This window comes from Mesoplodon bidens, assembly GCF_964165515.1.
Source record: "Mesoplodon bidens genome assembly, chromosome: 3".
Taxonomy (NCBI): domain Eukaryota; kingdom Metazoa; phylum Chordata; class Mammalia; order Artiodactyla; family Ziphiidae; genus Mesoplodon; species Mesoplodon bidens.
Genome location: NC_138178.1, coordinates 6380331 through 6407700, shown reverse-complemented (window position 1 = coordinate 6407700; position 27370 = coordinate 6380331). Strand labels below are relative to the sequence as shown.

Here is a 27370-nt window from a genome sequence, read left to right as displayed (position 1 = left end):
GATGGGGGCTTCCCTGGTGGCGCAGTGGTTGAGAGTCCGCCTGCCGATGCAGGGGACACGGGTTCATGCCCCGGTCCGGGAGGATCCCACATACCGTGGAGCGGCTGGGCCCATGAGCCATGGCCGCTGAGCCTGCACGTCCAGAGCCTGTGCTCCGCAACGGGAGAGGCCACAACAGTGAGAGGCCCGCGTACCGCAAAAAAAAAAAAAAAAAAAAAAAAAAAAAAAAAGGATGGGCGATGGGCTCAATTACCAAAAAAAAAAAAAAAAACAAAAAACAAAAAACAAAAAAAACAGAGCAAGATAACCTGGCTACTTTTTTGTCAGTGAATTTTACTGTTTAAGTTTTGACCTTTACCAGAAGTCACCTAAATTAGGTTCTCATTCTAACCTCATCACTCAGATAATTTTGCATATATTATCTAACGTAAGAAGGAAGGGTAGCTCTTAAATCTCTTAAACAGTAAAATGAAGGGTTGGATTGTGTTAAGGTGCTTTTTAATTTTGAAATTCATTAATTTTTACTGATTTTTTCCCTTACTATTGTATTCTTTCATGTTTCTGTTAACTATGTGTCTTTCTAAAATTTGAGAGAACTTCAAATTTAAGATCAAGATTCACTCATTTAAATGGGAGCAAAAAGCAGTAACTATTATTTTCTCAATCATAATCTTTGCTTCTGTCATTTGGTGACAGTTTTATCTAATTATAGAAGAAAAAATAAATTTCCCTGTGAGCCATGATGCTTTCTGTTCTGAACCACATACTTCAAGAGGAGGTACATGGCAGTTATTCAGTAGAAATGAAAGCAGGCTGACTGAGTAAGAACAAACCAAAGGGAATCTCTTCAGGGCTGTGTGTCAGCCCTGCCTACTGGATGGCCTGGCCAAAGGGGTTTCATGCCAACATCCCTGGCAACAACATGAAGCTACAGGCAAGAAATGATGAAGGCCAGAAATGGAGGCGATGGTGGTTTAAAATGCTCAGAAAAACTTAAATGTGCCCCACATTTTAAAGGAAATTACGAACATTAAATGTAATACAGGAAAAAACCCACTAGCCTCTTAAAGCAAATATTTTAAATCACAATACTTGTAATTCTCAATTTCAAGCAAAATGCAATAGCGTTCCAGACTCACAGATACCACTGGATAAATATGTACTAACTTTACGTATATTAAGAGGATTATTTATTACTTTTTCTAAAGAAGTTAGTCCTACAATCCTAGTTTTATACTAGAGAAAACTAAAGGCTTGAGAAGTAACTTGACTCAAGTCATGCACTTGGGATTTGAACCCAAGTTTGTCTGCCTCCAAAGTCTACGCTCTTCACATTACAGCACCTTGAAAACTGTAAGGGATTCTCCTATAATAAAGCATTTATCTTAACCTCTAAGTAACGCAGAGCCACTAAACAGATTAATTAACCATCAACTGTATTCTAGTGAAATATTAATCATAAACGAGATGAACACAATGAAGAACATACTTACTCATTCCTGAGCATTCTCTATCACCGTCCCATACGTTAGAAACTGCGTGTCCCGTTAGAAGGAGGTTAATTAAACTTTGGCTATTAACAAAAATTAAAAAGTAATTAAAATATGAATACACTAATTTTCAAAACAAATGATTCCTAAGGTAAGGCATAAAATAATGACTTTTTGCATTAAATTATATTGTTTAGAAAACCAAGTTAGAGAGAAACTTTATAGTTCTCATTTTATGTACTTTGCTGAACAACTACCTTGCTAAATGTGTCACTTGCTGTATCACCGCAATGGTATCTATTGTTCTACATGTGCATATAAACTTAACAACTTTTTCCAAGACATCGTATTTAAATGGATGAGAAAAAACGATACTTAGACTAACACTTTACTTAATATTTATAATCGTCTTAAAAAATATATATGTAATTGTAAGATTTGTGTTTGATGGAAGATACGTAAATTTTAACCCCTGAGGCAGAAAGATCTAAAGAAAAGGACTTATGTTTTAGAGTGAGTTAACAATCGATCACTGTGCTATTAATTTTAGTACAAATAGCTATAAAGAGCTTGAGAGGGAGGGTATTCTCAGAGAAAAATAAATAAAAAAATTTTTTCACCCAAGCAGGAAAGCATTTACAAATAAGGGTATACTTATTTCTAAGTCGAAATGAGTCAATTTCATCTATTAGAAAATTTCATGAACAGAATATCAAGCAGAATTTGTTAAAATATCCCCAGTGTCATCTTAAAATATTTCCTATAATAAATCCAATGCACACATAAACCTAAAGTGGAACTTGACACTTCATACCTAAAGCAAACACTGCATAAAGCATAAGACTGCTCAAGTTCATACACGCTACGCTGCTAGCACTGAAAGACAAAATTATCTGACCCAGTAGTGTTTTATCTGAGGTCAAGTCCCTAAAAACAAAAGTCCCTATGAGGAAATAATAGATTTTAGTTAATTACCTGCCATGTCCATACACAGGATCTATCAAAGGTTCACTTGAATCTTCAATTTCATTTTTTATGTTTTCAATGCCCTAAAGAAACCAAGAATTCATTGGCTTATTTTAAAAACTAAAAATGAAAATTATGGTAGTTTAAAAACTGATCAATTTATACTATAAATTAATAAAACACAATTACTTAATTAACTTTTCTCCCAAAGAATTACCCAGATTTGAAATGGGGGGTGCATTTGAGATGATAATGGTGAGTAGTAGTCAGTCTAAGAATCTTTTCTTTTCTTCCATGGGCTCTACATAAGAACACAGGTAACAGATCCAATGTTGGTATGTGGGTTAAAGGGGTAGAGAGAGAAAAAGAATGTTTAAGCTTCAAGAGGAGGGAGGAGAAAATTATTGTGTCCGAAAGTTAATACTCACTTAACTTCAGGTGAAACTGTATTCAAACCTAATATACCTGCTAAGGCGTCTGATGTGTATTTTCTTAGATCATTAAAAAAACTTATTGGCACTAAATACATACACACATGAATGCTGATAAAGATATGAATTTAAATACACAACAGGTATATCTGGTACATAAGAAAATGGAAGGTTTGCTTCTGATTGTGTGTTCTTACATATTGGTAATTCAAACATGCACTGACAAAATAAAATGTATACTAGGGGGGCAGGAAGCTTCCTATTTTCCTGAAAGCCAATTTTCAGATATTTTTAATCCCCCAAAAGAGCATCCAAATCCCTGACGTCTAGATACTGGATAAGTACAAGAAGAGCTAGGCATTTTAACTCCATCAATTCCAAAATGACAAACATAAACTGCCATTCATTGTGCTATTCACCTAACTGTAACCATTGGTTCTATCTGACAACAGGCCATTTCTAAGAATTAAAGAGATGATAGTCAATAATCAAAATAGTAATGATTGTGTAAATATTATAGAAGGATACAAACAAGTGTGAGATCTTGCACTGGCCTTCTTCGTAAACAACTATACAAAACAGACTATGATACAGCCATGATGAATAATATGAGCAAATGACATAATTACTGGGGAGAGAGGGCTCATCGTTTTAAAGACCAGCTCAAGGAAGAACAACCAGACATGATGGTTTTATTGGCTGTAAAGGACAAGAGACAGAGGAGGCATCAACATTTTTGAGCATAAAAAACTGGTAGAATACTGAACGGTCACAGCGAACTCATAAGAAACCAGTCATCTTAGATACCTCCACAAGTGCCATTCCCCACTGCTAACGAACTACCAAGTACTTTAAGTTCCTTCTCTTAAATATTCTCCTAAATGTGTTAAAGTTTCTAAGTTTAAAACATGCTTCTAAACAGGCTCCTTTTCTTTTCCATGGTCACGGCTCTGGCTTAGGTTCACCTATTGCAGTAACTACTTTTCCACTTTTTCCTGACTCTAGTCTTGTACTCCACACACCAACCCCCTCCAGTACAACTCTCATACCAATTTTAAGAATCTTTTATCAACAAAAAGATCTCGTTACCCCATTGTTCACAATTTTTGTTTTGTTCTAAGTTTGGCCGCATGAAAGGAAATCCTAAGTATTTCTGCACAGTATACAAGGATCTCCATATTCTGAGTCTTTTCTATGTAAATGCCCAGTCTCATCTTCCACAATTGCCTTTCTGGTATATTATGCTACACTAATACTGAACTACTTAGAGTTTCCCAAATGTGTGTTATATCCCCAATTACAAAGGCATAATCGTAAGCCTTTATACTTGCAGTTCCCACAGCTTGGAATATCTTCCCACAGCTATTCCGTCCAGAAAACTTCTCCTCATCCATCAAATGATCCCTACAATACAAGGTCTGCCCTGGACTTCACCAAATGAACTTTGGCATCCCTTCACCTATTTCCCACCATGCTTTGTGTATGCAACAAACAAATAAACACCAAAACACACTGCCATGATGGAAGTAACTATTAATGTGTTCACTTTTTTTTGTTTGTTTACAACACTGAAGAAGAATGATTTAAAAAAACTGTATCCCATATTATAAGTTTAGTTCCTAGCACAGAGTCAATGCCCAATAAACATTTGTCAAATGAATGACGTCTGATTTCAGATACAGCAAATCTAGCAGGATAACTGAGACTTAACAGGCTGCTAGAGATGTGAGGTTGGCATTTGGGGAAAAGGGTAGGACTGGAAGTGTACATGTTGGAATTAACCACATAAAGGTAAGCTGAGAGAATAAAAGGTAAACAACAGGAAAAGATGGAAATGAAGCTATAAGCAAAAATGTAATTATGAGGCATTACAGAAAGAGAACTAGTGATGTATCAGGTAAGTTAAGAAGGGAGTGGGGTTTAGAAAGAGCTTCCAGAAGGGGTAAAGGGGTCAAGTGCCAGAAACTGCTAATATCAAAGAAAATTAAATTCCAAAGAACTGACTGTTCTTCATCATTAGAACATTACTGATAATCTCTGCAGTCCAGAAGATCATGGGTGAAAGCTGGAAAGTGGTTAAGTAACAGATGAGTGAAGAAAGAGAAGTCAATTCTTCATTATCAGCATAAGAGATTTTAATTCTGAGATTTAGAAACAACATGAAGAATAAAATTTCTCTTCACCTCAGGAAAAATACTAAACTCAAACTAATAAAAAAGAGAAGAAGTATCTTCTTCAACAAACCTTTGTCAGTAACACAGAATACAGAAAAAGCAATACTCCAAATTTGTTTCCCCACACTGAATACTGGTCCAAGACAGCATCTTTTAATTCTGATAAACTTCTGAATGATCTTTTTCTGGGGAGGGGGAAAAGAATTAAGTATTAACACCACGATGAGACTGACTACATTCATAAATAGGAAAAATTTTTAATTGTCTTCTACATTAAGATACATACATACAAACAGGAGATTTTTGTAAGTGTATCAAATTTTCAAATACAAATTTAGCCATTAAAGGCAAAAGCTACTGCTGACAACTGTCACTATCTATAATAGATACCATTAAAATAGAATGCCTACATAGTAGGGACCTCTTCATCTCTTAGGTGAACTGTCTGGCAATAACAACTTCTTCAATGATCATACAGTTATTTAAGGAATGAGGTGGCCCTCTTCTAGGACATGGTTAAGAACAAAGAAAACTTGACTTTTTAAAGCCTGAAAATTATTTAACAAATACCTGAACACCAAAGATAAGGTGTACATTTGTGGCTTCTTTTAACATAATGTTATATTGCAAATCAAATGCCACCTGTAATTCTATCAACATAGCTATCCTTACCTTTTATTTTATAACAAAAAATTTAAATACTCTGATGAAAATATGGCACTTTTAATGAAAATTATAGAAAGCATATTTTGGCAAACAATAAATAATAATGCAAATATTTATCACACTAGAAATCTTTATATTCACTCAGAAGTTAAAATGATTTTTTCATTATAATGATGAAAAAGCTTTTAATGTTATGAAAGGGTATATTTCCATAGTTAATTTGGGAATCAGAATATTTTAAGTACACATTTACAAATTAGTTTTTTTTTGAAATCTGAAAACAAATTAATCCTCAAGCATACAAATCTAACTACCTTTCCACAGTATGAACAGACTTAAAATGGCAACGTGTCCACAAGGTAAGTATTTTAAATGTTTCAACGTTACTTACTGAATTAATGCATGAAATCGCTCAAAGCCAAGCTCTTCGACAGCCAAGGCAGCTATACATAAAAGACACTTTTCAGCACTACACATGGCAAATAAATGACACAAGATACACACAGCAGGCTGTAAATACTTTCAAGCAATTAAAAGTTTCCCTCTTTCCTTACTCCCTTAAAATTCTCAGCTTATTTTCAACTTTACTGTAACATAAATTTGTATTTCAACATCTTAGTTACCATGATTTTTAACTAAAATGGATTTAATCCTGAGAATGGAGAAGGGTGATTAAATAATAAACATTTCTTTTTTAATTCAGTTGTGCTGAAATCGTTAAAATATGAGAAATTATTGACAATCATAGTGCTTCACACATAGTTGTAATGTGTCCTGCACTTTAAATAATCTTTCAGTTCATAGCGCCAAGTAAAATCCTCATAGCTAACCTTCCTCCTACATAATATAAAATCTTTAGGCTTGATGCTTAATTATTAAACAGATATATATACAAAGGCAGAGCGCTTTGAAAGTACACAGGTTCAACGACAACTTTAAGTTTGTTTCCGCGTTTATTGGTATAACTGTTGGGAAGTTTTCAGTAACTTATTTAGATTATGTTTATTAATACAGGACAATTATAAATTTTTAAGAAATCAAAGGTAAAGCTTACTTAACACTTTTCTAAGGGCCAGGCCCCTTTCTAAATGCTCTACGGGCCTCAACCTCATTTAATCCTCAAACAACCCTATTACCCCATTTTACAGAGGAGGAACCTGAAGCCCAGAGAAGAATCCTCCCAAGAGCACAAAGCAATAAACAGCTGAGCTGAGATCCGAACCCAGATAGTCTCGGCTGCCCAAAGATGAAGTCTTTAAAGATATCCTACACGGATCAAAATGCCTACTCTCATTTATCACAGTGGACAATTTCATATATATTTTATACAGTAAATCTTAGTACTTTCAAATATTAATTCTCACTAGAGAACTGAATTGATTTCTTATGAAATCAAAATTAAAATTTTGATTTACAATGTAAAATGTCACATTATTCTAGCCTTCCAAAATCCAGTTTTAATTTTCAAATGTTTCAAATTACTTTTTTAAATCTTTAGAAGGCCAAAAGGATTCATTTAAATAATCATTTGATTTGTGTGTGGGAAACAAACTGAAATTGAACCTGAATATTCACTATTGCAAACAAGTGTGCATTACCAAAAGCCAAAACTACACACCACACAAGCCAATGAAATTAATGTTTGTACAGAATGTTAATACTGACAAGGAGGAAAACAGTTCATTTTTAAAATTTCAGGATAAAATAAAAATTCTACCTAATCTTTTCCAAACCGTAATTGTTCTGCAGTGCCTGATTATCTAAATCATTTTACTGGGTATATACTATGAAAGCTGACATCAAGATAGTAATTTAGAGAAAAGAGGCAAGCAAAATAAAAAGCTTAGCAGGCAGGATGGTGGAAAAATATAACACAAGAAAAAGAACATAGCTGGGAATAAAGGAAGGAACAGGTAAAACAGATTGTTATATGGAATAAAAATTTTAATATAAGTTCATTTCACTGTCAACATCTAAGGTGAATTTTCAAATTTTCAGCTACCAAAACTTTTCAAATTTATACCACATTAAAAACAAATATAAAATATAGTTTCATTTCATGTCCATTTTTAAAATGAGACAAAGTAAATTGGAAAATTACTAAACTATGTCTTTTGGAGGGGAATTCAATATAATATGCCCACCTAAATTAATTACTGAAGTGCCAAAGTTAATGAATCATGAGGCCATTTAACCTAAAGCGATTTAGCCTATCAACACAGAAATGTACAGCACATCCCAGGGAGCACACAGTATACTAAGATACTAATGAAAAATGTTACAAGAAAAGATCTCACTATTTTCTTATATATTAATACGTAGACCAGTTTTAAGCGCATATTCTTTAAAACCACTTCTAACTAGTTCAATTACTCCTATTAAAATTTTAGTATCTTAAACAACACTTTTAACCATGCTTACATGCAAGCCAGTAAAACGTGGAAAGTGTTTTAAAACCAGTATCGATGACACATTTTTTGACTATCAACCTTGTGAATACTTTCCACTTGTTTTCTTCAACTGTCATTATCAACTCTAAAAATATATTAAATTCTCTTTGAAAGGCTATGTTTGAAAGGCCTGAAAAGGAAATGCCATTCAACTGTTTAAATTTTAAAAATTATTCCTTGCAAATGCACTATTAGTAGAATCTGCCACTGTAACTGCAAAGGTGAGAGAGAGAAGGCGCTGACATCACAGAGATAGTTCAGCTCAAGGAGGCAATGTGCCTCACAGACAATCCCCCCAGGAAAGCCAGGTGTGCATCTCAAGCAACTGAAATCTACTTTCTAGAAACTGGGTGTCTAGTTTCTCTAAAAACAAGTTCCACAGAGATGATAGTTAATGGATTGTATCACAGGTAGATTAAGTCACTTATTCAATATAAGCACCTGGAACTACCAATTATCAAAAGCAACCTACTGGCAAGTTAATTCCTGCAAAGAAAACCAGAAAAGCAACTGTTTTTATCTAGTTTCTGTACCATCAGAAGTCTCCATTTTACTAGCTCATTTTGGCAGTTTTTAGGTCAACTATGTAAGAATTTTCAAATACTAAAGACCACAGAATTCTTGTGAATGAGAACAGCTGTTATTTAATTTATCTTAAAGAGAAACCTTCAAAGTATGAAAAACTTAAATGAATGCAAAATTAAAACTATCTTTTAAAATAATTCATCCATAGTAACCATGTCCAAAAAGTTCAGGAGGAGAAGAAACAACACATAGTGAAGAAAAACGTCCCCTTCTTCACTTTAGGAAACAACTAAAGATATTTAAGACATTTTCTAATGTTAAAAAAAAAATCTCCTTTTTCCCCAATACCAGAGAAAACATTAAGGTATTTGAAATGAAAGAATATGGAAACATGTTATTTAAGCTTTCTAAATGCGACTTCCAAAGCTCAAAAGAGATTGTCATCAAGCAGAAGTTAACTACAACTTTTACGTAAGTTTATTTTTAGATGCATTTCCTGTTTTTTCAAAAATGAAAGAAAAAATAAACAATGTAACATCCTCTAGTTAATTAAAATAATCAAAAGGGAAATGAAAAATACTAACAAAGCTCATGAAATAAGCTTAGGCTAAAAAAGAGACCTTATAAAATGTTTAAAGCTTTTTTCCTTTAAAATTTTCAATAGTTTTATTTAAACAAACATACAAGAAATTACTTCAGGAAATCAAAGTGTATCTTACAAGAATGGTCCACTTGGCAGCTAGACTGTGCAGGACTCCCAGGAAGACCAGCAGTCTCTTCAGCCGTCTTTCCTCTTAACCATGAAGCCAAGCAGTATGGTCCAGAGTCGCTACAACAAGCACTTTCTAAAATAGCACATAAGGTGTGACAAAGGAGTTCCTTCTGCTCTCCCTCTAAAAATAACCAAAGGGTAAGTTATAACGGTTGTCTGTAGGGAAAAAAATCCTGTCATAAATAACAATATTAAGAATGCATTAATTTAATGATGAAAATCAAGCATTTTTAGTGGGGGAAAAATCCGTAAACCACTGATCTTAAACTACAGTTCAGAAAAACAATGTGCTTGAGGGTTAAAATGTCACCTCTGTTAAATATTTCCATTAATGAAAAAAAAGAATCCTGGAAAATGCAGAATTAAACATCAGAAGAAAGAATATGCTACGTGGAATAACCTGATACTGATCGCCCCTTTCTTAGGCTGCAAACGGAGCCTTTCAGCCATGAGGATTCCTTTATTGTAGAACCAGGCCAGCATATGGGCCTGCTGAGACCTCTGTTTTTCCCCATTTCTGAATTAGTCTAATGTCTTTAATCTCCCAGTCCCACAGGGGTAAAAGGATAATAAGATAACACACCGTCAGCACATACAATACCACCATCCATTACATTAGCAGAGGCCACAGCGGTTATACTGCATAATACAGAAACCACCAATACTGTATTGCAGTGATTTGAGCATTAGACATTTACAGAAAATAGCACAAATGCGCAATTTCTTCCTGAACCTTAGCCACCCTCCCCCTTTCAAGCAGTATTAATCTCCAGAAGTAGTACCATTTTCTGAAACTTTCAAACAAAGGGGATAAGATGTATACACATCCTATGTAAAATTTTATGCTGGAACAAGCTTTCTCTTTCTCCTAATTAAAAGTTCTTTAAAGACAGGAACTGTGCCATTCACCCTCTAGCCACCACAGCGTTTATGACATTTATGACAATGCTACATTCATTTTTTTATCCATATGAATATATTTCTGTGCAAGGAATATTATAAATTTTATTAATAAAGTGTTCATGTTAATAATAGTATTTTTTGAATAGTTTCTTCTCTCCTCAAATTTATTTTGCATTTCGGCTATTAATTAATTAAAAATACATGACAGTGACACTTTTAACTCAAGTTCACAACCACTAGTAGAGTCTACATGCATGGTTTGGAATGGAAGCTGTTTTGCCCGCAATTATAATATATCCTACCTTCTTTCAGCAGTTACTATGAGTTCACATAAAACTGTGCAAGTGAAGGAAATATCTTTGTAAACTGTCAAGCAGGATGCAAATGTCTGTTATTATCAGGTAGCACATACAGTTCTCTGACTTAATCATATTGCAGAAGCCATGAAAGCTTCATTTGTGATTTAATTCAGAATTACTTGAGGTATTATCTGAATTGTGTAAGGCGTTATACTAAAAGATGCAGGAATACAAAGATAATTCTGGCTTTTTGCTTAAAGCTAAATAAGACAAAACAAACATATGACTATCCTTATAGTATGCTATCATTTAACAGTTCAGGGAAATGCCCCAAAGGATTTTTCCCTTAGTGTAATATCCTGTCTTTATACCTCTTAGGAAAGACAAATTTGGAAATATACATTTTAAAATTTGGAGTCATCCATGAAACTTTCTGAAACATTTAAAAAGTAAATCTCAGGAAAAAGTAACCCATTGATAATTTACTTTTTAAGACAGATAATTGCAACTAAATTACTGCCAATGAATACTGCATGGATCATCTATAAAATAGAAGATGGAGTAAAAGTTGATAAAAGACAGGTATCATACCTTGGCAATCCCTCCAAGAAGACTTCTCAGAAGAAAACAGGAGCTTCTTCAAAAGAAATGCCTTTATACAATTAAAGCAATAATTATTAGAATGCATTATAAACATATCTTATATCATTCTTTTATTTTAAAATGGAAAAAATAACTAATTTGCGCCTCCTTTCTGATCTTTTGAATAGTGCTATAAAAATTTCAAATGGCTTCCCTTCACGTTCAACAGTAACTGAGCATAATTACTTACTCAGAATATACTACAAGCTTGATTCTAGATCCATACAATTCTTCCTCCTTTATAATACATATTTTCTGTCAAAGAGAAAAATTGACTCAAAATAATAACCACATAACTGGAAAATTAAAGAAATTTACTGTTCCATTCACAGAGTGAAGTCCCTTTAGACCAGGAAAAATCTATATTTCTCCTTGATTCCTTGGGGGAAAAGAAATCTAAATACAAAAGTGGTTCTGCTCTACTAGCTCTGATTTATGACACAAGATGACCAAGGTGTAGGTCATCACTTTATTATAAGGAGCTCCTAACTTCCTGGTTTAACTGATAAAGCTTTAAGATTCCAAAGAAAAAGCAAACTCATTTCTAACCTTTCCTTAAGTGAGCCAACTATGTTACATTGGTGATTTGATAGATAACAGCTCAGTGTATAACAGTGTTTCCTTCTCAAAGTGTAGCTCAAGGGCTATTTGCATCCTAGTCACCTGACTTGTTTATTTAAAAGGCAGATTCTGGCACTCCACCTATTTTATCTCTAGGGAGCAGATTCAAGAAAAAAGAGGTTACTATGGTGATTCTTACTCACAGGTATTTGAAAACAGTAGTATTCAGATTAGAGGACTGCTTATAGTCAGACAGACCTAGATTTGAATCCTGGTTTCATTACTTTACTAATTAAAAATAATAATAGCGCAAACTTTAAAAGGTTGTAGTGAGGATTATATGAGATAAACTATTAATACACTTAGCACAGTACCTGGTACCTAATAAGCAATCAATTCAAAGTATTTTAACAAAAAAATAAGTAACGTTCTGTATATTCACGTTGAAATAAAATCTACAAATACTACAACCAAGTGCTTCTGATCCCCCTCCCAATAACAAAAACCATAAAATATAACTACACCTCAAAACTCTGGAATGGTGAAGTGGGACAACCATTATTTCAACACTAACAGAACCACCATTAGCATTTTGATATACTTCCTTCCAGTCTTCCTTTCATACCTGTTTTAAATTTTATTTTAAGTGAGAAGCATAATGGGTATGTGATTGTTTTCCACTTTTCTGTTTTCCCACACAATTCATAACTTTAACTCTTAATCTCTAAATGGCTATTCAAGCTATTAAAATTTATTTAAACATTAGTCCATGCTTAAACTACATTACTGTGCATTACATTGTTTGCAATTTTTTATACTATAAAATATATAATATATATATAAATATATGTTTTATATATATATAAATATATATAAAATATATCTGGACTTGCTCTAAAAACAGCTTCTTCTTGAATACAACCTTTTCCGTATTTAGGATTATTTCTTTAGGAAAGATCCACAGAAGTACAATTATTCTCATCAAAGAATCTGCATTATCATGGTTCCAATTATAACGTAAAATTCCTTCCCTAGGTCAAAGTACCAATTTGTACTACATAGAGATATCTGAGTATACCAGCATCACCCTACCCTTATATGCACTGGCAGTTATTTTGTATCTAAAGATTAGAAAGAGTATGCAATAGAATCTAGTTAAAGTTTTATTTGTACTTTCTTGGATTCCTAGCGAAGTTGGACACCTCGATTCTTTGGTTGTCCAGAATCATACCACCTGTCATGATTGCATACACTTGCCCGTTTCACCTCTGAGGTTTTAGTGTTTTTCTAACCAATTTGTAGGAGTTCTCTGTATAAGAAAGACACTGATTTATTGCTAATATTACCTCACATTTTTTTCTGAGCCTGGAACTCATCTTTCATCTTAGTTGGTAATGCATTATTTTCAGCTTTCTGTGCTTAAGTATTATATCAAGAATAAACTTGGTATATGCTATGAGGTGACCTAAATTCAGTTTTTCCCCTCAAATTATCAAATAGGCCTATCAGTGACACTTAGTAAACATTTTATTTCACCACTGATTTATATTCCTTCTTATCATGGTTGTGATTAATTCTTGGTAAATTATTATATGTCATGTAGTCTACTACTGTATTATCTATCGGGTTCCATAATATGCCTATTCTTCTAGCAAAAGTGTCATGTTCTAGTTTATATAGTTTTAAAAAGTTTTAATATCTGGACTCGCACATTTCCCTTCATTACTCTTAGTAATTTAGTTTTGACTTTTACATTGAAATATTAATATAAACAAAATTCTTCTATGATTGAAAACATTCATATGACTATGAAGCTAAATTACTACCTCAAAGATACATCACAGTTTTGAACATTACAATTAACCCTTGTTACATAGCAACCCCACTTGTAAAAATAACTACCATTTTTGAAATATACTAAATTTTATAAACATGAAACTGCTGTGGTTTACTTTGATTTAACTATATTCAAAGACTTGCAATAAAGACCCTAAGGGTATTATTATTATGGTCCAAGAGGGTCTATGTTAATATAATCTAACATGCATATGAACAGGACAAGTCATCTTCAAATTCAGGTAAGATTCCTACTAGCAACCAAAATCTGTCTCAATTACTCAACATAACAGTCTCATAACTAATTTATAGTTAAATTTTATTCTTTATACTCTGTAATCCCCAGGCAAAGCTCAAACATTCAAGTTTTTCTTAAATTTTTTTGGTAAATCTACTAATGAAAAAAAATGTATCAACTTTACTCTTCAAAAAAATAAAAAATAATGACCTACAAAGGATGTTTTAGAATGAACCATAAAGGAAAAATTTTTTTCTCCTTCAGAAAATACATTTTCAATTTCATACTGTAAGTGTATGGAGTATAAGGTTTGAGACACAAATTTACTTTGCAGCTAACAGTTCAGGAATGCATTCTTTATGCCCAATGAATAATAAATACCACATTAAATATGTATTTTCAAAATGTGCTGATTAAAACAATAAATTCAAGCTTCTTTTATAACGGTTCTGAAGTTATACTTCTGTTTAGACATTGTAAATATTATAGCAAACTGAAAATTCAATTCTCCGTTTTAATAATGTAATGGTTTATACCAAATCAGCCTCTGAATTTCAAACAATGCAACACATAAAGATTCAAAATCAAATACATACATTGAGATTCACTCTATCTTTTGCCCAAACAAAAAATCTTTTATTTTGGGGATTCTGTTTGAAATTGGTTGCTACTAATTTTATTTTAAAGACCAAAGCTAGAGCCTAAAACAGTATATACTGTCAACTTATTTTAAAATTTGATGAAGTTTTAGGCCATGAAAATATTAATGCATCTTCAACTTTTTAGAAAAAATGTTTTTAAAGATAGAACAAATGTAAATAGTACCACTGCTACGGTGTCACTATCTTTGGTATAAAATGTTATTACTCAACAGATCACTGTATAAGAAAGATGTCATGATCATTAACTCCAAATTTTCTGAAAGTCAGAGAACACCTACTATGTTTTCTTGAAAATAAAGACAGCCAAATGGCTACTGCTGTGTAACCTACTCATGTTCTGAAATCATTTTTATTTTGGATATTTAAAGCAATTTACAAGAACAAAAGTTAAGAGGTAATTGATCATGCCTCATGATTACAGAGTACAGGTATTAGAAAACAGAAAGTAAAGCATGAAACGTTTGAACACGTCCCTCTAAGGAGTTGGTAAAGTAGCAGTCTATGTTACCTGAACAGGTGCAATAACAGCACAGGGGCCACCTTCAAACTGTTCTAATGCAGATCCCTCTGATTCACTAAACACAAACCCTAAAAATGAAAGCAAGTAGCAAAGATTAAAAATGTAATTCAAGTAGTAGCTAAAAGAATTTTTAATGTACTTTGCTTTGAGAAAGATCACTTATCACAACAGCAAAATATCCTCAAGTCTGTCAAGTGCAGTGGTTCTTAACTTTTTGGAGGATAAAGGAGCTCTTTGAAAAAAGATATGGAACCTAGGCTCCCTGCCAAATGCACATAAACACACACACACACACACACACACACACACACACTTTTGCGTCCAGGGACCCCACTAAGTGGACCAGAGAGATAAAGTGTGGCCTTCAGTAAAAGGACACTAAATCTGATTTTTAAATAATTTACTGAAAGGAAGACTAGACAGTCTACGTACTGAATTTAAACAGATATTTTAGGACCCTTTTCAGAGAGTATCTTTTTTAGTTTCAATCTTTGAGTCACATTCGCTAAGCTAAAAATTAAAGAACATCATACACAGTGAATGTGGCCATATTGGTTCTATCTTAATTTAAACACTACCCAACTAGCACTGACTGAGAGTACCTAGTACAAGTTCTCTCAGAGAGCACTGGCACACTGCACAGAGCTTGGGGCCGGAAGTCAGGAGAAGTGTGTTACCATCTGTATAAGCTTCAGGAAATCATTTCACCTCCCTGGGCCTCAGTGTACTTAGCTTTAAAATGATTACTTCCAATTCCAACATGCTAGGAATGTGTGAAATTTCACTAATGGTCATAATTCTGTCATTTATTTAACAAACATTTAATGACCCTGAGATACTATACCAAGCATCTACGATATATAAATGACGTGAATGACAAAGTCCCTAGTCTGGAGAAGCCAACAGTCCAGGTGAAGACAGATATATGAACAAATAATTACTAAGATGAAGGGATAAACGAATGTTATAACAGAAGTACGAAGTGTTGAGGATACAGAAAGTAGTGACTTGGTCTGAGTCAAGTCATACCAGCTAACTTTAAGGCTGACCTTGAACAGAAATTTATCAGAGAGGCAAGGGTGGCAGAACGACTTTCAGGTAAAGAAAATACCTTATTAAAGGAAAGAGGTTTTGAAAGAGCAGGACAAGTTTATGGATCGGAGGGAACGTTAATGCAGCCAAAGGGCAGTATGGAGGCAGACAGGAGAGATGGGAAAGGGGAGGAGGGAGAGCTGACGGCATGTTAATACTGGGAAGGGCCACACCATGACAAGTGCTAATTAAAGCAGTAATACAATCATACTGGTATTTTTTTCTTTTTTAAAGGACCAGAATGGGGAAGAGGCCGTTTCAACAGACCTATACAGTGCCGAACTAATAAAAGAAACTTAAGTGTGGAGGGAAGACACTATATCCAAACAGTATTTCTAAGGTAAAAATTAATATTTGATGAATATGTGCAAGTGGGGAAAGGCTTGGGACATAAGAAATTAGAACTGACTGAAGTTTCTAGCTTGAGACACTAGATAGCAGGACAGATAAGAAACAGTATGGAGCTTCCCATTCCATCCCACCTCCTCTCTCTTTACCCTTCAACCTCTCTTTCAAACGGTATTTAAACGTATCTCACATATTTAAAAACAAACAAAAATTCTCTTCAAGATTCTACCAAAAGGTCCTTGGTATTTACCCAAAGGAGTTGAAAACTTATGTCCACACACAAAAACCTGCACACATTGTTTACTGCACCTTTATTCCTAATTGCCAAAACTTGCAAGCAGCCAAGATGTCCTTCAGTAGGTGAATGGATAAATAGTACATATTATTCAGCATTTAAAAAATATTAGCTTGCGAGTTGTGAAAAGACATGGAGGAACCTTAATTACATATTACTAAGTGAAAGAAACCAATCTGAAAAGGCTACATACCATATGATTCCAACCATATGACAGTCTGAAAAAGGCAAAACTATGCAGACAGTGAAGAGATCGGTGGCTGCCAAGAGGAGGGCAGTGGGTGAAAGGTTGAACAGACAAGGCACAGAGGATATTTAGGGCAGTGAAAATACTCTATGGTCTTGTAATGATGGATACATTCCATTACACATTTGTCTCACCCATAGGATGTGCCACACCAAGAATGAAAACTGTGGACTTTGGGTGATAATGATGAGTCCACGCAGGTTCAAAACTGTAACCAACATACTACTTTGGTGGGGGACACTGACAGTGGGGTGGGAGGCTGTGCATGTTGAGGGAGCAGGAGGTATGTGGGAAATCTCTGTATCTTGCCCACAGTTTTGCTGTGAACCTAAGATGGTTCTAAAAAGTAAAGTCTTAATTTAAAAAATCATTTGACCATAAAAACAACAACAACAACCTTCCACCCAAAACTCCAAACACCACTCTCTCAAAGCCCACCTAATTGTCTACATGCACTGTCTTAAGTTACCCAACCCACAATAATTTGGTTTTCAACCTGTGACTGCCCCAAACTCATTCTCACCAAATTCATCAATAACCAGACAGGCTATTTCTCAAGTCTTTCTTATTTCAGATGAATCTCCCAGAGAACCATCTGAAACGCTGACCACTGACTTCTGAAAATCTTTTGGCCCTCGGCTCTAGTGGTACATCTTGTTCCAAATTTTCCTTTTCTGTTTCTTCTCAGTATGAGCGGTGACCGACTCCTTCTAAATGCTAATGTTCCTCAGGTCTTGGCTTTAGAATCTTTTTTCTTTGCATTCTCCACGTTCTCCCTGTGTAACTCACCTACGCCCAAGGTTTCCATTATGGGTGATCATCAGGTAAATCCCAAATAGAGCTCAGATGAGAACTCCAGACACAGACAGAATCCAAATTCCTCCACATGGTCTTGCATGGTCTGGCTTCTGCCTGTATCTCCTCCCTCGCTCTTCGCCACTCTCCTCCTTTAGGCTCTAGGCAGGCTGAACTCCTTTCAGGCCCCCAAACATGCATTTTCTCTCTGGTTTCTTAAACTTTGAACACGTTGTTCCCTCCGCATGAAACACCTGCTAACACGTTCTCTGAAAAAATCGGACTTATCTTTAAGGCTTCACCTTAAGGTAAGGTCCTCTTGGTTCAAGGAACCAAAACATATCTCTACCCCATTTCTAGTCCACCTTCAGGTTCAAACCACCATCACCTTTCACTTAGAACACTGTTAAGAGTTTCCAACCAGGTCCCCCCATTCTGCCCACATTCCCACTCCCACCCCACCCCTTATCTATTCACCATAGTTACCAGAGAAATATTTTAGAAATGGACGTCAGGTTTTGTCACAGCCTGCAATGGCTTCTCATTGCAATTATAAGAAAACTCCTTTTCATGGCCTAAGAGACACTGTAGGATCTATCAACCCCACCTTCCCTCAGTTCACTCTTACCTTCATCATCTACAGTGATCTCAGGCCCTCAGAACATCCCAAGGTCTTTACCTGGGGCCCTGATGCTTGCTGTTCCCTCTGCATGAAAAGCCCTTTTTCCTTCTCTTGTCATATAGCTGAATCCTTCTCATCCTTAAAGACCCAGTTTAGGTATTAACTCCTCCTGAGAGATATTCCCTGATAGGCCTATCTAAGTAGATCTTTCCTACCATCCCTCAGCACAACCAGTACTTATCATCATCTGTAATTATATGATTGTTCACTTGTTTATTGTTTGTCTTGCCTTACAGGTATCTTGCCTGCTCTATTAACTACTGTTTTCCTAGTATGTTATATAGTTAATACTCAATAAATGCTTGCTGAAGTTTTGGGAGTGAAGATAATGGGGATGTTTGTTTCTAAATTCAGTCTCTAAAATGTGAAACAACAATTTGGTTGGGGAAACATGGGTCTGGAGCCCAGGGCAGGGTTTAGGATTAGAGATAGCAAGTTGAATCACCCTAAACATGGCAGTTAAAGTGAATGAGAACGTGTAGAACAAAGATAATGAAGCCGGTTAACATTAAAAAAAAACAAAAAACAAAAGTGAGCAGACGCTGAGTCAGCAAAGGAGATTGACAAAGACTTGAAAGGTAAGAGAAGAAACACACTGAGGTCCTAGAAAGGAAAAAGCAGCAGTCACCTGTTACAAATGCTGAGTAGAATAAAAACATAAATGAAAATACTGGATTAAGCATGTCACTGGGAATACTAAAAAAAGAAATGTAGAATGCTGGGAAGAGCAGCCAAATTTTAAAGGGTTGAGGTGTGATTCAGAATACAAGAAGGAGAAAATGCAAACTATTTGTTAAACAAGTGAAGGGGAAAAGGATAATGGCTTGAAGGGTAGTTGGATAAAGAATTATTATTTTACAGAGGGAAGGGCATGAGTTTAAAAGAAGGAAAAGAGTGATTAAATGGGAAAGAGAGAGTTTAAGGACTCCAAGTCCTGAAAGAACTGAGACAGTGTGGTGTGGTGGTGGTGGTGGTGGTGGTGGACTGAATACAGATAGGTTCTCAAGGTGTGGCCTACAGACCCCAGAAAGTTCCAGAGACCCTTTAGGGGACCTGCTAGAGGTGAAAATCATTTTTATTACAATACTAACATATTTTCCCTTTTCACTGTGTTGATATTCACAGCGATGGTACAAAATGAATAGCAGGTTACGTTACTGGTGCCTTAGCACACATTAAATGACATTAAGCTGTACCAGCAGTCACTGTACTAGGAAACACCACAATATGCTCTCAAACACACAAAAAAGCCAATTTAACTTTAAAAAGCCCTTACTAATGCTAATCTTATTAAATCTTGACTTTGAATACAATGTACTTTAAAAAAAATAGTCTGTGTGACAAAATGGGAACTACCCATAAAGCACCTCTGCTACATACCTTGAGCGATGATTGACAGATTCTCAAAGCACATGTGTAATTTTTTGAACTGTGAGCTGAACTAACAGCTTTTCTGTGGAATGCTGTTTTTACTTTGAAGGCCTACTAACAAATTATGATTATTTAGACTTTTTCTCAGAAGTGAATGAAGTGAGCCTGATACTTCAAGGAAAATAACTTGACAGTATTTCTGCCAGTGATAAAATCTCAAGCTTTCAAGTAACAACTAAACTTCTGGAAAACTCAAGTCCAGCACTGTAGCTTGACAGCTTCTCAATACTCAGAGGTTTTTCTGACAAGATCAGAAATAATTAATGTGACTTTTGATACTGTATAACAATATGTAGTTAACATTTAGAAGATCTGCATAAACCACCAGACCGATAACTTCCAATGACCAATGCACGCTGTTACAAATTAATGCATGGGTAAAAGATCCAGTCAAAGTACAAGACAAACCAATGGATTTCAATTTAACAGAGGACGAAAAGTTCATTGATGTGGCTTCAGATTCTGTATTTCAAGTAACCGCTAAGAAACTACCACTTGTTGAGTTTTGGTGTAGTATCAAAGAAGAATATCCACAATTATCTGAAAAGGCTATTATAAGACTCCTATATTACCGACTGCATATCTGTGTGATGCTGGATTTTCCGCAGATACTTCAACCGAAACAACATATTGTAACATATTGAAACAACATATTGTAACATATTGTAAGACAGAATGGAGAAGCAAGTGGGAGAATCCACCTGTCTTCCTATGGGCTAGACACTGAAGAGATTTTTTTTTAATGTAAATTAGTGCCACAGGCCTCATTAATTTTTTTTTATTTTTTATATTGAAGCCTGTAATAGTTTTTAAGAGTGTAACAGGGCCCTGAGTTTAACAAACTTGAGAAAAAGGAAATCTTAGCAGGCTTCCAAGTTAGACATGCAGGCAAAGAGGAAGGGAAGAGATGCTGTTGATTGAGAGTGGGGGGCATGAGGGCACAGAAAATTGAGGAAAATGTTAATTCCAAAACACAAAAGAAAAGCAGACAGGATAAAGAACTAAGAGAAATACTGAGGGCTCAGCTAAGGTTTAATTCCTACATGTGTACTGATGCTGACCACAATTTTCCCCAGCAACACACACCACCACCTTGGGAGAAACAGAATAGAGGATAAGAAAAATGCAGGATAAGAAATAGGTATGGTGGATGGGGCAAATTTAATAAGGACAAATGAGAACTGAGGGTGCTGGTTATCACATCAGGACCACCAAATCTGAGAGCCAGTCTAGAAACAGGAGGTGAAGCCAAGGGGCCTCTGGCCTCTGCTCTTTGTCTACCGCTTCTCCTACTGGGAAGGGAGGGTCATTGGTGTTGGGCCTAAGTGCAGCGGTGAACTAGGCTCTGTCAAACTTCCAGCGTATGTGATAAACAGGTCTCAGTAATGGATTCTTGCCTTCCTTAAAATGACTAATAACGTAACTCAATTTTCAAGATCCATGGGTGGGGCTTTTAGATGGAAATGCATTCTGATAAGTTGCTTTTGTACTTCAGAGATAAAAACCCCAGGGAGAGAGTTCTAGGCAGATCTGCTTTATGCCAAATTCCGTTAATTACAGTATATATGCGTGAGTGTGTTATTTGATAATGAACAAAGCCTCTTAGAGCTTAAAAGTGAAATAAAGTTAGACAAATGGAAATTATCCTATCCTAAAACAGGATTATGCTAAGTAGGCATCCCCTTTTATAATAAGGTTTCACTTGAGTTTGAATTTTTTAGGATATAGAGTTATTTTTCTTGTCAAGTGTTCTCATATTCATCTTATTTCCTAGTTTTAAGAGGAAGTAACTTATCACAAAATGGCTGTTTTCCTAATTAGATCTGAAATAGGCCATCTAAAGCATCTGATCCTAAATATACGATTTTGTATCACATTCCACAGCACTACAGACATAGAAGTCTTTCTCAGTTCTACAGCTCATAACTAATTTAAACCTGAGCCATGAACCTCTCTGCAATTTCCCAGTCTTTTATTTTCATATGACTGACTTACGTTATTCAAACCAGTTTGACAACTAGTGCCTCTGTAGTTCTAGCCTTCCATGTGAACAAAAGGCCACAGAAAGACTTCATTTGTCATTATAAGTCAGATAATACGGGTTGAGTGGAATCTGAACTGAGCCTTAGTTTCCTCATCTACAAAAAGGAGGATAACTATTGATACATTTATCCTTTGCTATCTCTTGGGGTTGCTGTAAGGATTAAGTAAGATTTTCAAAACCTGTAAAGCCTAATACAGACGTAAGGTATTATGATAGATGCGTTGAGCTGAAAAACACATTATGTACTCAAAAGTACCAAGAAATTAACTTTGTCACATAAGCTTCCAAATTGTGAGTTTAAAAAAATTGGTTTTTAGGTGACATATGATGTAGGTAGGTGGGAGAAAGTAAAACCTATATTTGAAATAAAAGGCTTCCATCAACAACAAAAACCTCTGAAATGATATGGTCCACAACACCAATTTACCTTCACTTTGGAAGACAAACTAACGATACTGGTGTATCATTTTAGTACTTTGATAAAATGTTAAATCACATTATAATAGACATCATACTTCTGGACTTTAATCCAAACGCTTTAACTCCTGCATACAATTTATGCTTACATTTTAACTGATCCCTCAGTTTTCCAAAGTTACTTAGAATCTTTTTATTTCATATTACATAACAAAAATTGTCCTATACCGGAAAGTCCAAAACTCTAATTTCAATCCACTACAGCTCCCTCCCCATCTCCACCCCAAAACACCACTGAACTGCTATAAACTGACAAATTGGGTTTCTCTTCTAGCTAATCTTTAGGTGAAACAACGAAGTAACTTAAAACTTGAAGCAAGGGGGCCAAGAAAAGGAAAAAAATGGGTTCTCAGAGTTTATAATTTAGACCAGGGTTGGCCTGTTTTTTAAATGCAGTTTTGGAACACAGCCATGCCCTTATTATCCAGGGCTGCTTTTGCTGCAATGGCAGAGATGAGACAGAGACAATAGAGGCACTGGCCCTTTAAAGAAAACATTTGCCAAACACTGGCTAGACAATCAGTACTGAAAAGAAAACAAATTCTCAATAAGTCAAAATGTTTGCCTTTATAATAAGATTAACACTTACTTTTGTTAGATCTAGATGACTCTTATTTTGCTTCTGCTGGGATGAGGTCAATGTGACCACTTCCCACTATCCTGGTCTAAGCCATGGTCTTCTACCCTCTCTCATTTGGTCTTGCTGTCGCACTCAATACACTACTGTCTATCCTCAAACTTAGCAGTCAGACCAGCCCTTTAAAAACCTGTCCTCTCCTGTCTCTCCGCTGCTCCAAACCTTCCAATGACCTCTCATCTCATTTAGAATAAAAACCAAAGTCCCTACAATGGCCTATAAAATCTTAGTGATTGGGGCCATATTATTTCTTACACCATCTCTATCACTGTCCCGTTCCCTCATTCCCTCTCCAGCCAAACTAACCTGCTTCCTGTTCCTTGAACAAAAAAACAGACGTATTCTGCATAAGTCATTAAGTCTTTTACGATGGCCATCCTCACTGCCTGCAACACTCTTCAGATACCTGCATGACTAACTCAGTTACTTCAATAGTCTGCTCAAATCTCACCTTAAAATGAGGCCTGTCCAGGCTACTTCACCCTGTAATTCCTTATTTCTCTACCTTCTTGTATATATGCTTAACTTATGCTATATTATGTTTATCATTTGTCTTCCCTCCCACCCTATCAAGTCTAGGTCTGGAACACTGGTCAGTTTGAGGGAGAAGGCAAAGAAGGATAAATGTGCTTACCAATAAGGAGGTAGAAAATATACGCTTTTCTTTAAAAAGTATTATAGGCAATTGAGCAGGAGGGAAGCAGGCAGGAGTAGGGAGTAAATTCCCAAGTTAAAAAACAAAACAACTTCAAAGCTTTAAATAATGTGACTTATTGCCTTTAAAATAAAAACTGTTAAAAAAAAAAAACCCAAACCAAACCCCTATTTTGTTTTCTTAAGAAAAAGTCTTTGCAGAAGAGAATTATCTAAAACTGCCAAATGAATTTTAAACGAACAAAAAAATATTATGTGCCACTCCTGCACTTACTGCTTTAACATATTATCTAAAACTGCCATATCAATTAAGAGAGAGAAAAACAAACAAAAAAACCCCCAACTGCTGCAGCTGTTTAACATATCAAAGGAATTTAACATGACCAATCAATACAGTTTCATAAACGGAACATCCCTGGACATAGTTCTGTTTCTTTACCCCAAACACCTCACACCTGTAACTTGTTTCCAAAAGACTAATGAGATTACAGCTGCCAATTCAAAGCACAGATGTAGATGATGAAATAAAGCCAAAGCTGATGTCACAGTATGAATGCAGTAAGGCAAGCGCAGCAAAGCAGTGTCCTGTGCCCGTTCCCACAATCCCAAGTCACTGCCACAGCAATCGTCAGCAATGGTCTCTGCCTCCTCTAAGAATGGATAAATGAATACAAAGTTAACACAGCAAGACCGATGACAACATCCCTCTGAATCAGAGGTGACAAGTTAAAAGTACATATTTGGTTGCCTTAAAAATCATGATCAGTTTAAGACTCTGAAGAATTACCTAGCCACAATATAACTGCACTCCCTGTAGAGCAATAAATAAATAATCCTTTATTTTGAAATGGTATTGATTGAACAAATCTTGTAAAGGAACTTCTGTATGACTACAAGGTGGCAAGGCATCCTCATATGTCATTACGAAGTTCTCTTTTAGTGATTATCTATCAAATTAACAATAACTTCTTGCAACCGTCAGGGCATGGCCAGAGGGCGATCTTCGGCTTGGTTTACAATTAAACACGTTTTAAATCAAGCTACCCTTTTCTGAGCGTTTACTCCATGTCAGATATTGTGCTAAGTGCCTAAACGAATTCACCTGCCTTTAATCCTCACAACAACCCTGTAAGATTGGCACTACTATTATCTGCACTCTACAGAGAAGGAAACTGAGGCTTAAATAAGCTAAAAACCTTGAACCTAGAACCCAAGTACGCCTGTTCCAAAGCCTGTTCTTAACCATTATTAGAACTGCCTCTGAAATCTCCTTGCCTCTGCATCACAGTACTACAATAAATGAGGCTGAATATCACCTTATTCTGTGTTGTATGACTAATTAATTAACAGGAAGGAAAACTTTTCTCAGTCCTTCACAGTCTTGCATACTTTAGGGCTGTTCACTAATAGGATAAATAAGACAAACTGGAAAATAAATTTTAAAATCTGCAAATGTGGATGTCCAATATTTCAGAAAATATTCGTTAAGCGACATAATTAAATCTGTAAAGAAAAAAAAAAAGCCAAACTAATTACATGCCTGGTTGAGCCACACAAAGGAAAACAACAAAGACACAGCTGAATTAGGAGATGGGAGAGGTGGAATTCGTTCCCAGTTCTATCAATTTGTGCAACTTTGGCCTGGTCATTTAACCCTTCACAACTCATTTTTCTCATCTTCAGAACAAGAGTAAAGGACTAAATAACCTACCTGGCTGTAATATATTACGATTCTAATTTTACCAGCTCTTTACCAGTATCTGGGAGGAAGGAAGGGATTACTTAAACCCTGAATTTTTGTTACTAAATACACATTACGAAGCAAGGACTTAGATTTACTATGCTAAACTTCCCCCAAACCCGCTGAGAATCGGTATTTTCTAAATAAATATTTTAATAAAATGTTTTAGTAATAGTACTAACTAGCTATTATTTGCGTGCTTGGGATGTTTTACATACGTCCATTACTCATTCTCCTAACTCCAAACACTATGCTCTTAACCTCAACCTCACCATTGTCCCTTTTAAGTCACCTGAAGTAATGTGCCCGTTGTGTTTTAATACTGAAACTTACGAGTTAGGGATGATGACTAATAAATACAAACAGATGGTGTTTTTTCATTTCACAATTACTCGTAGTATTAACAAAACTTCTTATATAACTCAAAAGCCTGTCTGCGTAATCGGCCCAGGAAGTCCTATGGGCCATATTCCTTTGAACTGGAACAGATCCCACACCACCTCAAAACCGGGGACGCTTCGGGTCAAGGGAACAAACACTCTGCAGCCGCAACATTACATTTCTGCACCGAGTACCACGCCTAACCCCGCCTAACTGAAATACGAGCAACACAATCGCTTTCTGGAATTAACCACTGCGACTTTCACGTGGACTTCCCTCTCTCCAAAATGAGACCAAACGACCAGACTCGTTAGGGGGTAAAGATCCAGGCAGCCGGAGCCCTGCTGGAGGAACGGACGCCGGGGCACAGGGCACACCTTCAGTGTCACCCGCTGCAGCCCGGCAGCCGCCCCCTCCTCATCTCCAACCCAAAGGCAGCCCAGGGAGTGGCAGGGGCGCCTTGGGTCTTTGGCGGCCCACTGGCACCGTTCCCCTACTCAGCCTCTAACCCTCAAGGCAGGGAGGGCTTTTCTAGAAAGTCCCGTTTCTGAGCTGAGCAGGGGAACCGGGACGGAGTGCGGGGCACGCGAGCGGGGTGGCGCGAGAGGCGTCACGGCTCGACTCTCGCGGGGCTAAAGGGAGCGGCGGCCGGAAGCCAGAGTCCAGCCAGGGTACCTTGCGTCCAGCGGCAGAAGATGGTGTCAGAGAGACCGGGGCTGCTGTTGGCGCCCCACACCAGCTCCATCAGCTCTTTAGTCAGTTCGGACATGATGGGGTACCGGCGAGCGGGTCTTGGCTTTCCGGACTCCTGCCCCGGCACATGGGGAAGGGGCGGCTTCGGAGACCGGCGTGGCGGGACGGCAGCGGCAAACGAGCTGGAAGGTTAGACGGGAGGAAGGCAACTGGAGAGAGACCTACTTGCAGGGACCACGCCTGTCAAGCCCGCTCGGAGCCGCAGCGAGGAGTTTCCCGCACCGGAAGTACTGCGGCCACTTCCGGCTCCTCTTTCACTACCGCCCCCAAGGCCGGAGGGCCAGGCGGCGCCTCCCCGGAAGCGGAAGTGGGGGGTTGGGAAGAGCCGAGGGCGGCTTGGCGAGCACCTGGCGGTTTCAGAGCTCAGTCCCAGGGCCCGGTGGTGCGGTGGCGTCTTTTGTGTTGGGAGGAGCATCGCGTCCCGTGGGCGTTGGCACATTTCTACCCCTGGAATACCCCCTTCCTGTCCGCACTGCTTTGGCCTTAGCTGGGGTGTCTGAGGCCCAAGCCCTAGGGCCCAGAAACATGGCCTATACCTTAAAATGTGTAATATTAATTCTGCCAAACCAGAGCTTTGAGACGATGGTTGAATCTCCATGAGGAAACATCCGTGTCTGTGTCGAGGGGCCGCCGATAAATTGAAGGCTGTCAGCCTCTT

The 27370-nt window shown here is 36.6% G+C and overlaps 1 protein-coding gene across 1 annotated transcript in view; it reads right to left on the bottom strand.

Annotated features, from left to right (window-relative positions):
• Positions 1 to 26940, bottom strand: part of MINDY3 (MINDY lysine 48 deubiquitinase 3) — a 96202-nt gene extending 69262 nt beyond the window's left edge. Inside the window, exons 1-8 of the mRNA XM_081226759.1 lie at positions 26635 to 26940; positions 15124 to 15203; positions 11268 to 11328; positions 9422 to 9595; positions 6119 to 6170; positions 5132 to 5246; positions 2466 to 2539; positions 1494 to 1573 (exon numbers count right to left, since the gene is read on the bottom strand). Coding sequence (XP_081082885.1) covers positions 1494 to 1573; positions 2466 to 2539; positions 5132 to 5246; positions 6119 to 6170; positions 9422 to 9595; positions 11268 to 11328; positions 15124 to 15203; positions 26635 to 26728 — 730 coding nt within the window. The 5' untranslated portion in view covers positions 26729 to 26940. The remainder of the gene's footprint in view (positions 1 to 1493; positions 1574 to 2465; positions 2540 to 5131; positions 5247 to 6118; positions 6171 to 9421; positions 9596 to 11267; positions 11329 to 15123; positions 15204 to 26634) is intronic.
• Between the last annotated feature and the right edge of the window lie 430 nt (positions 26941 to 27370).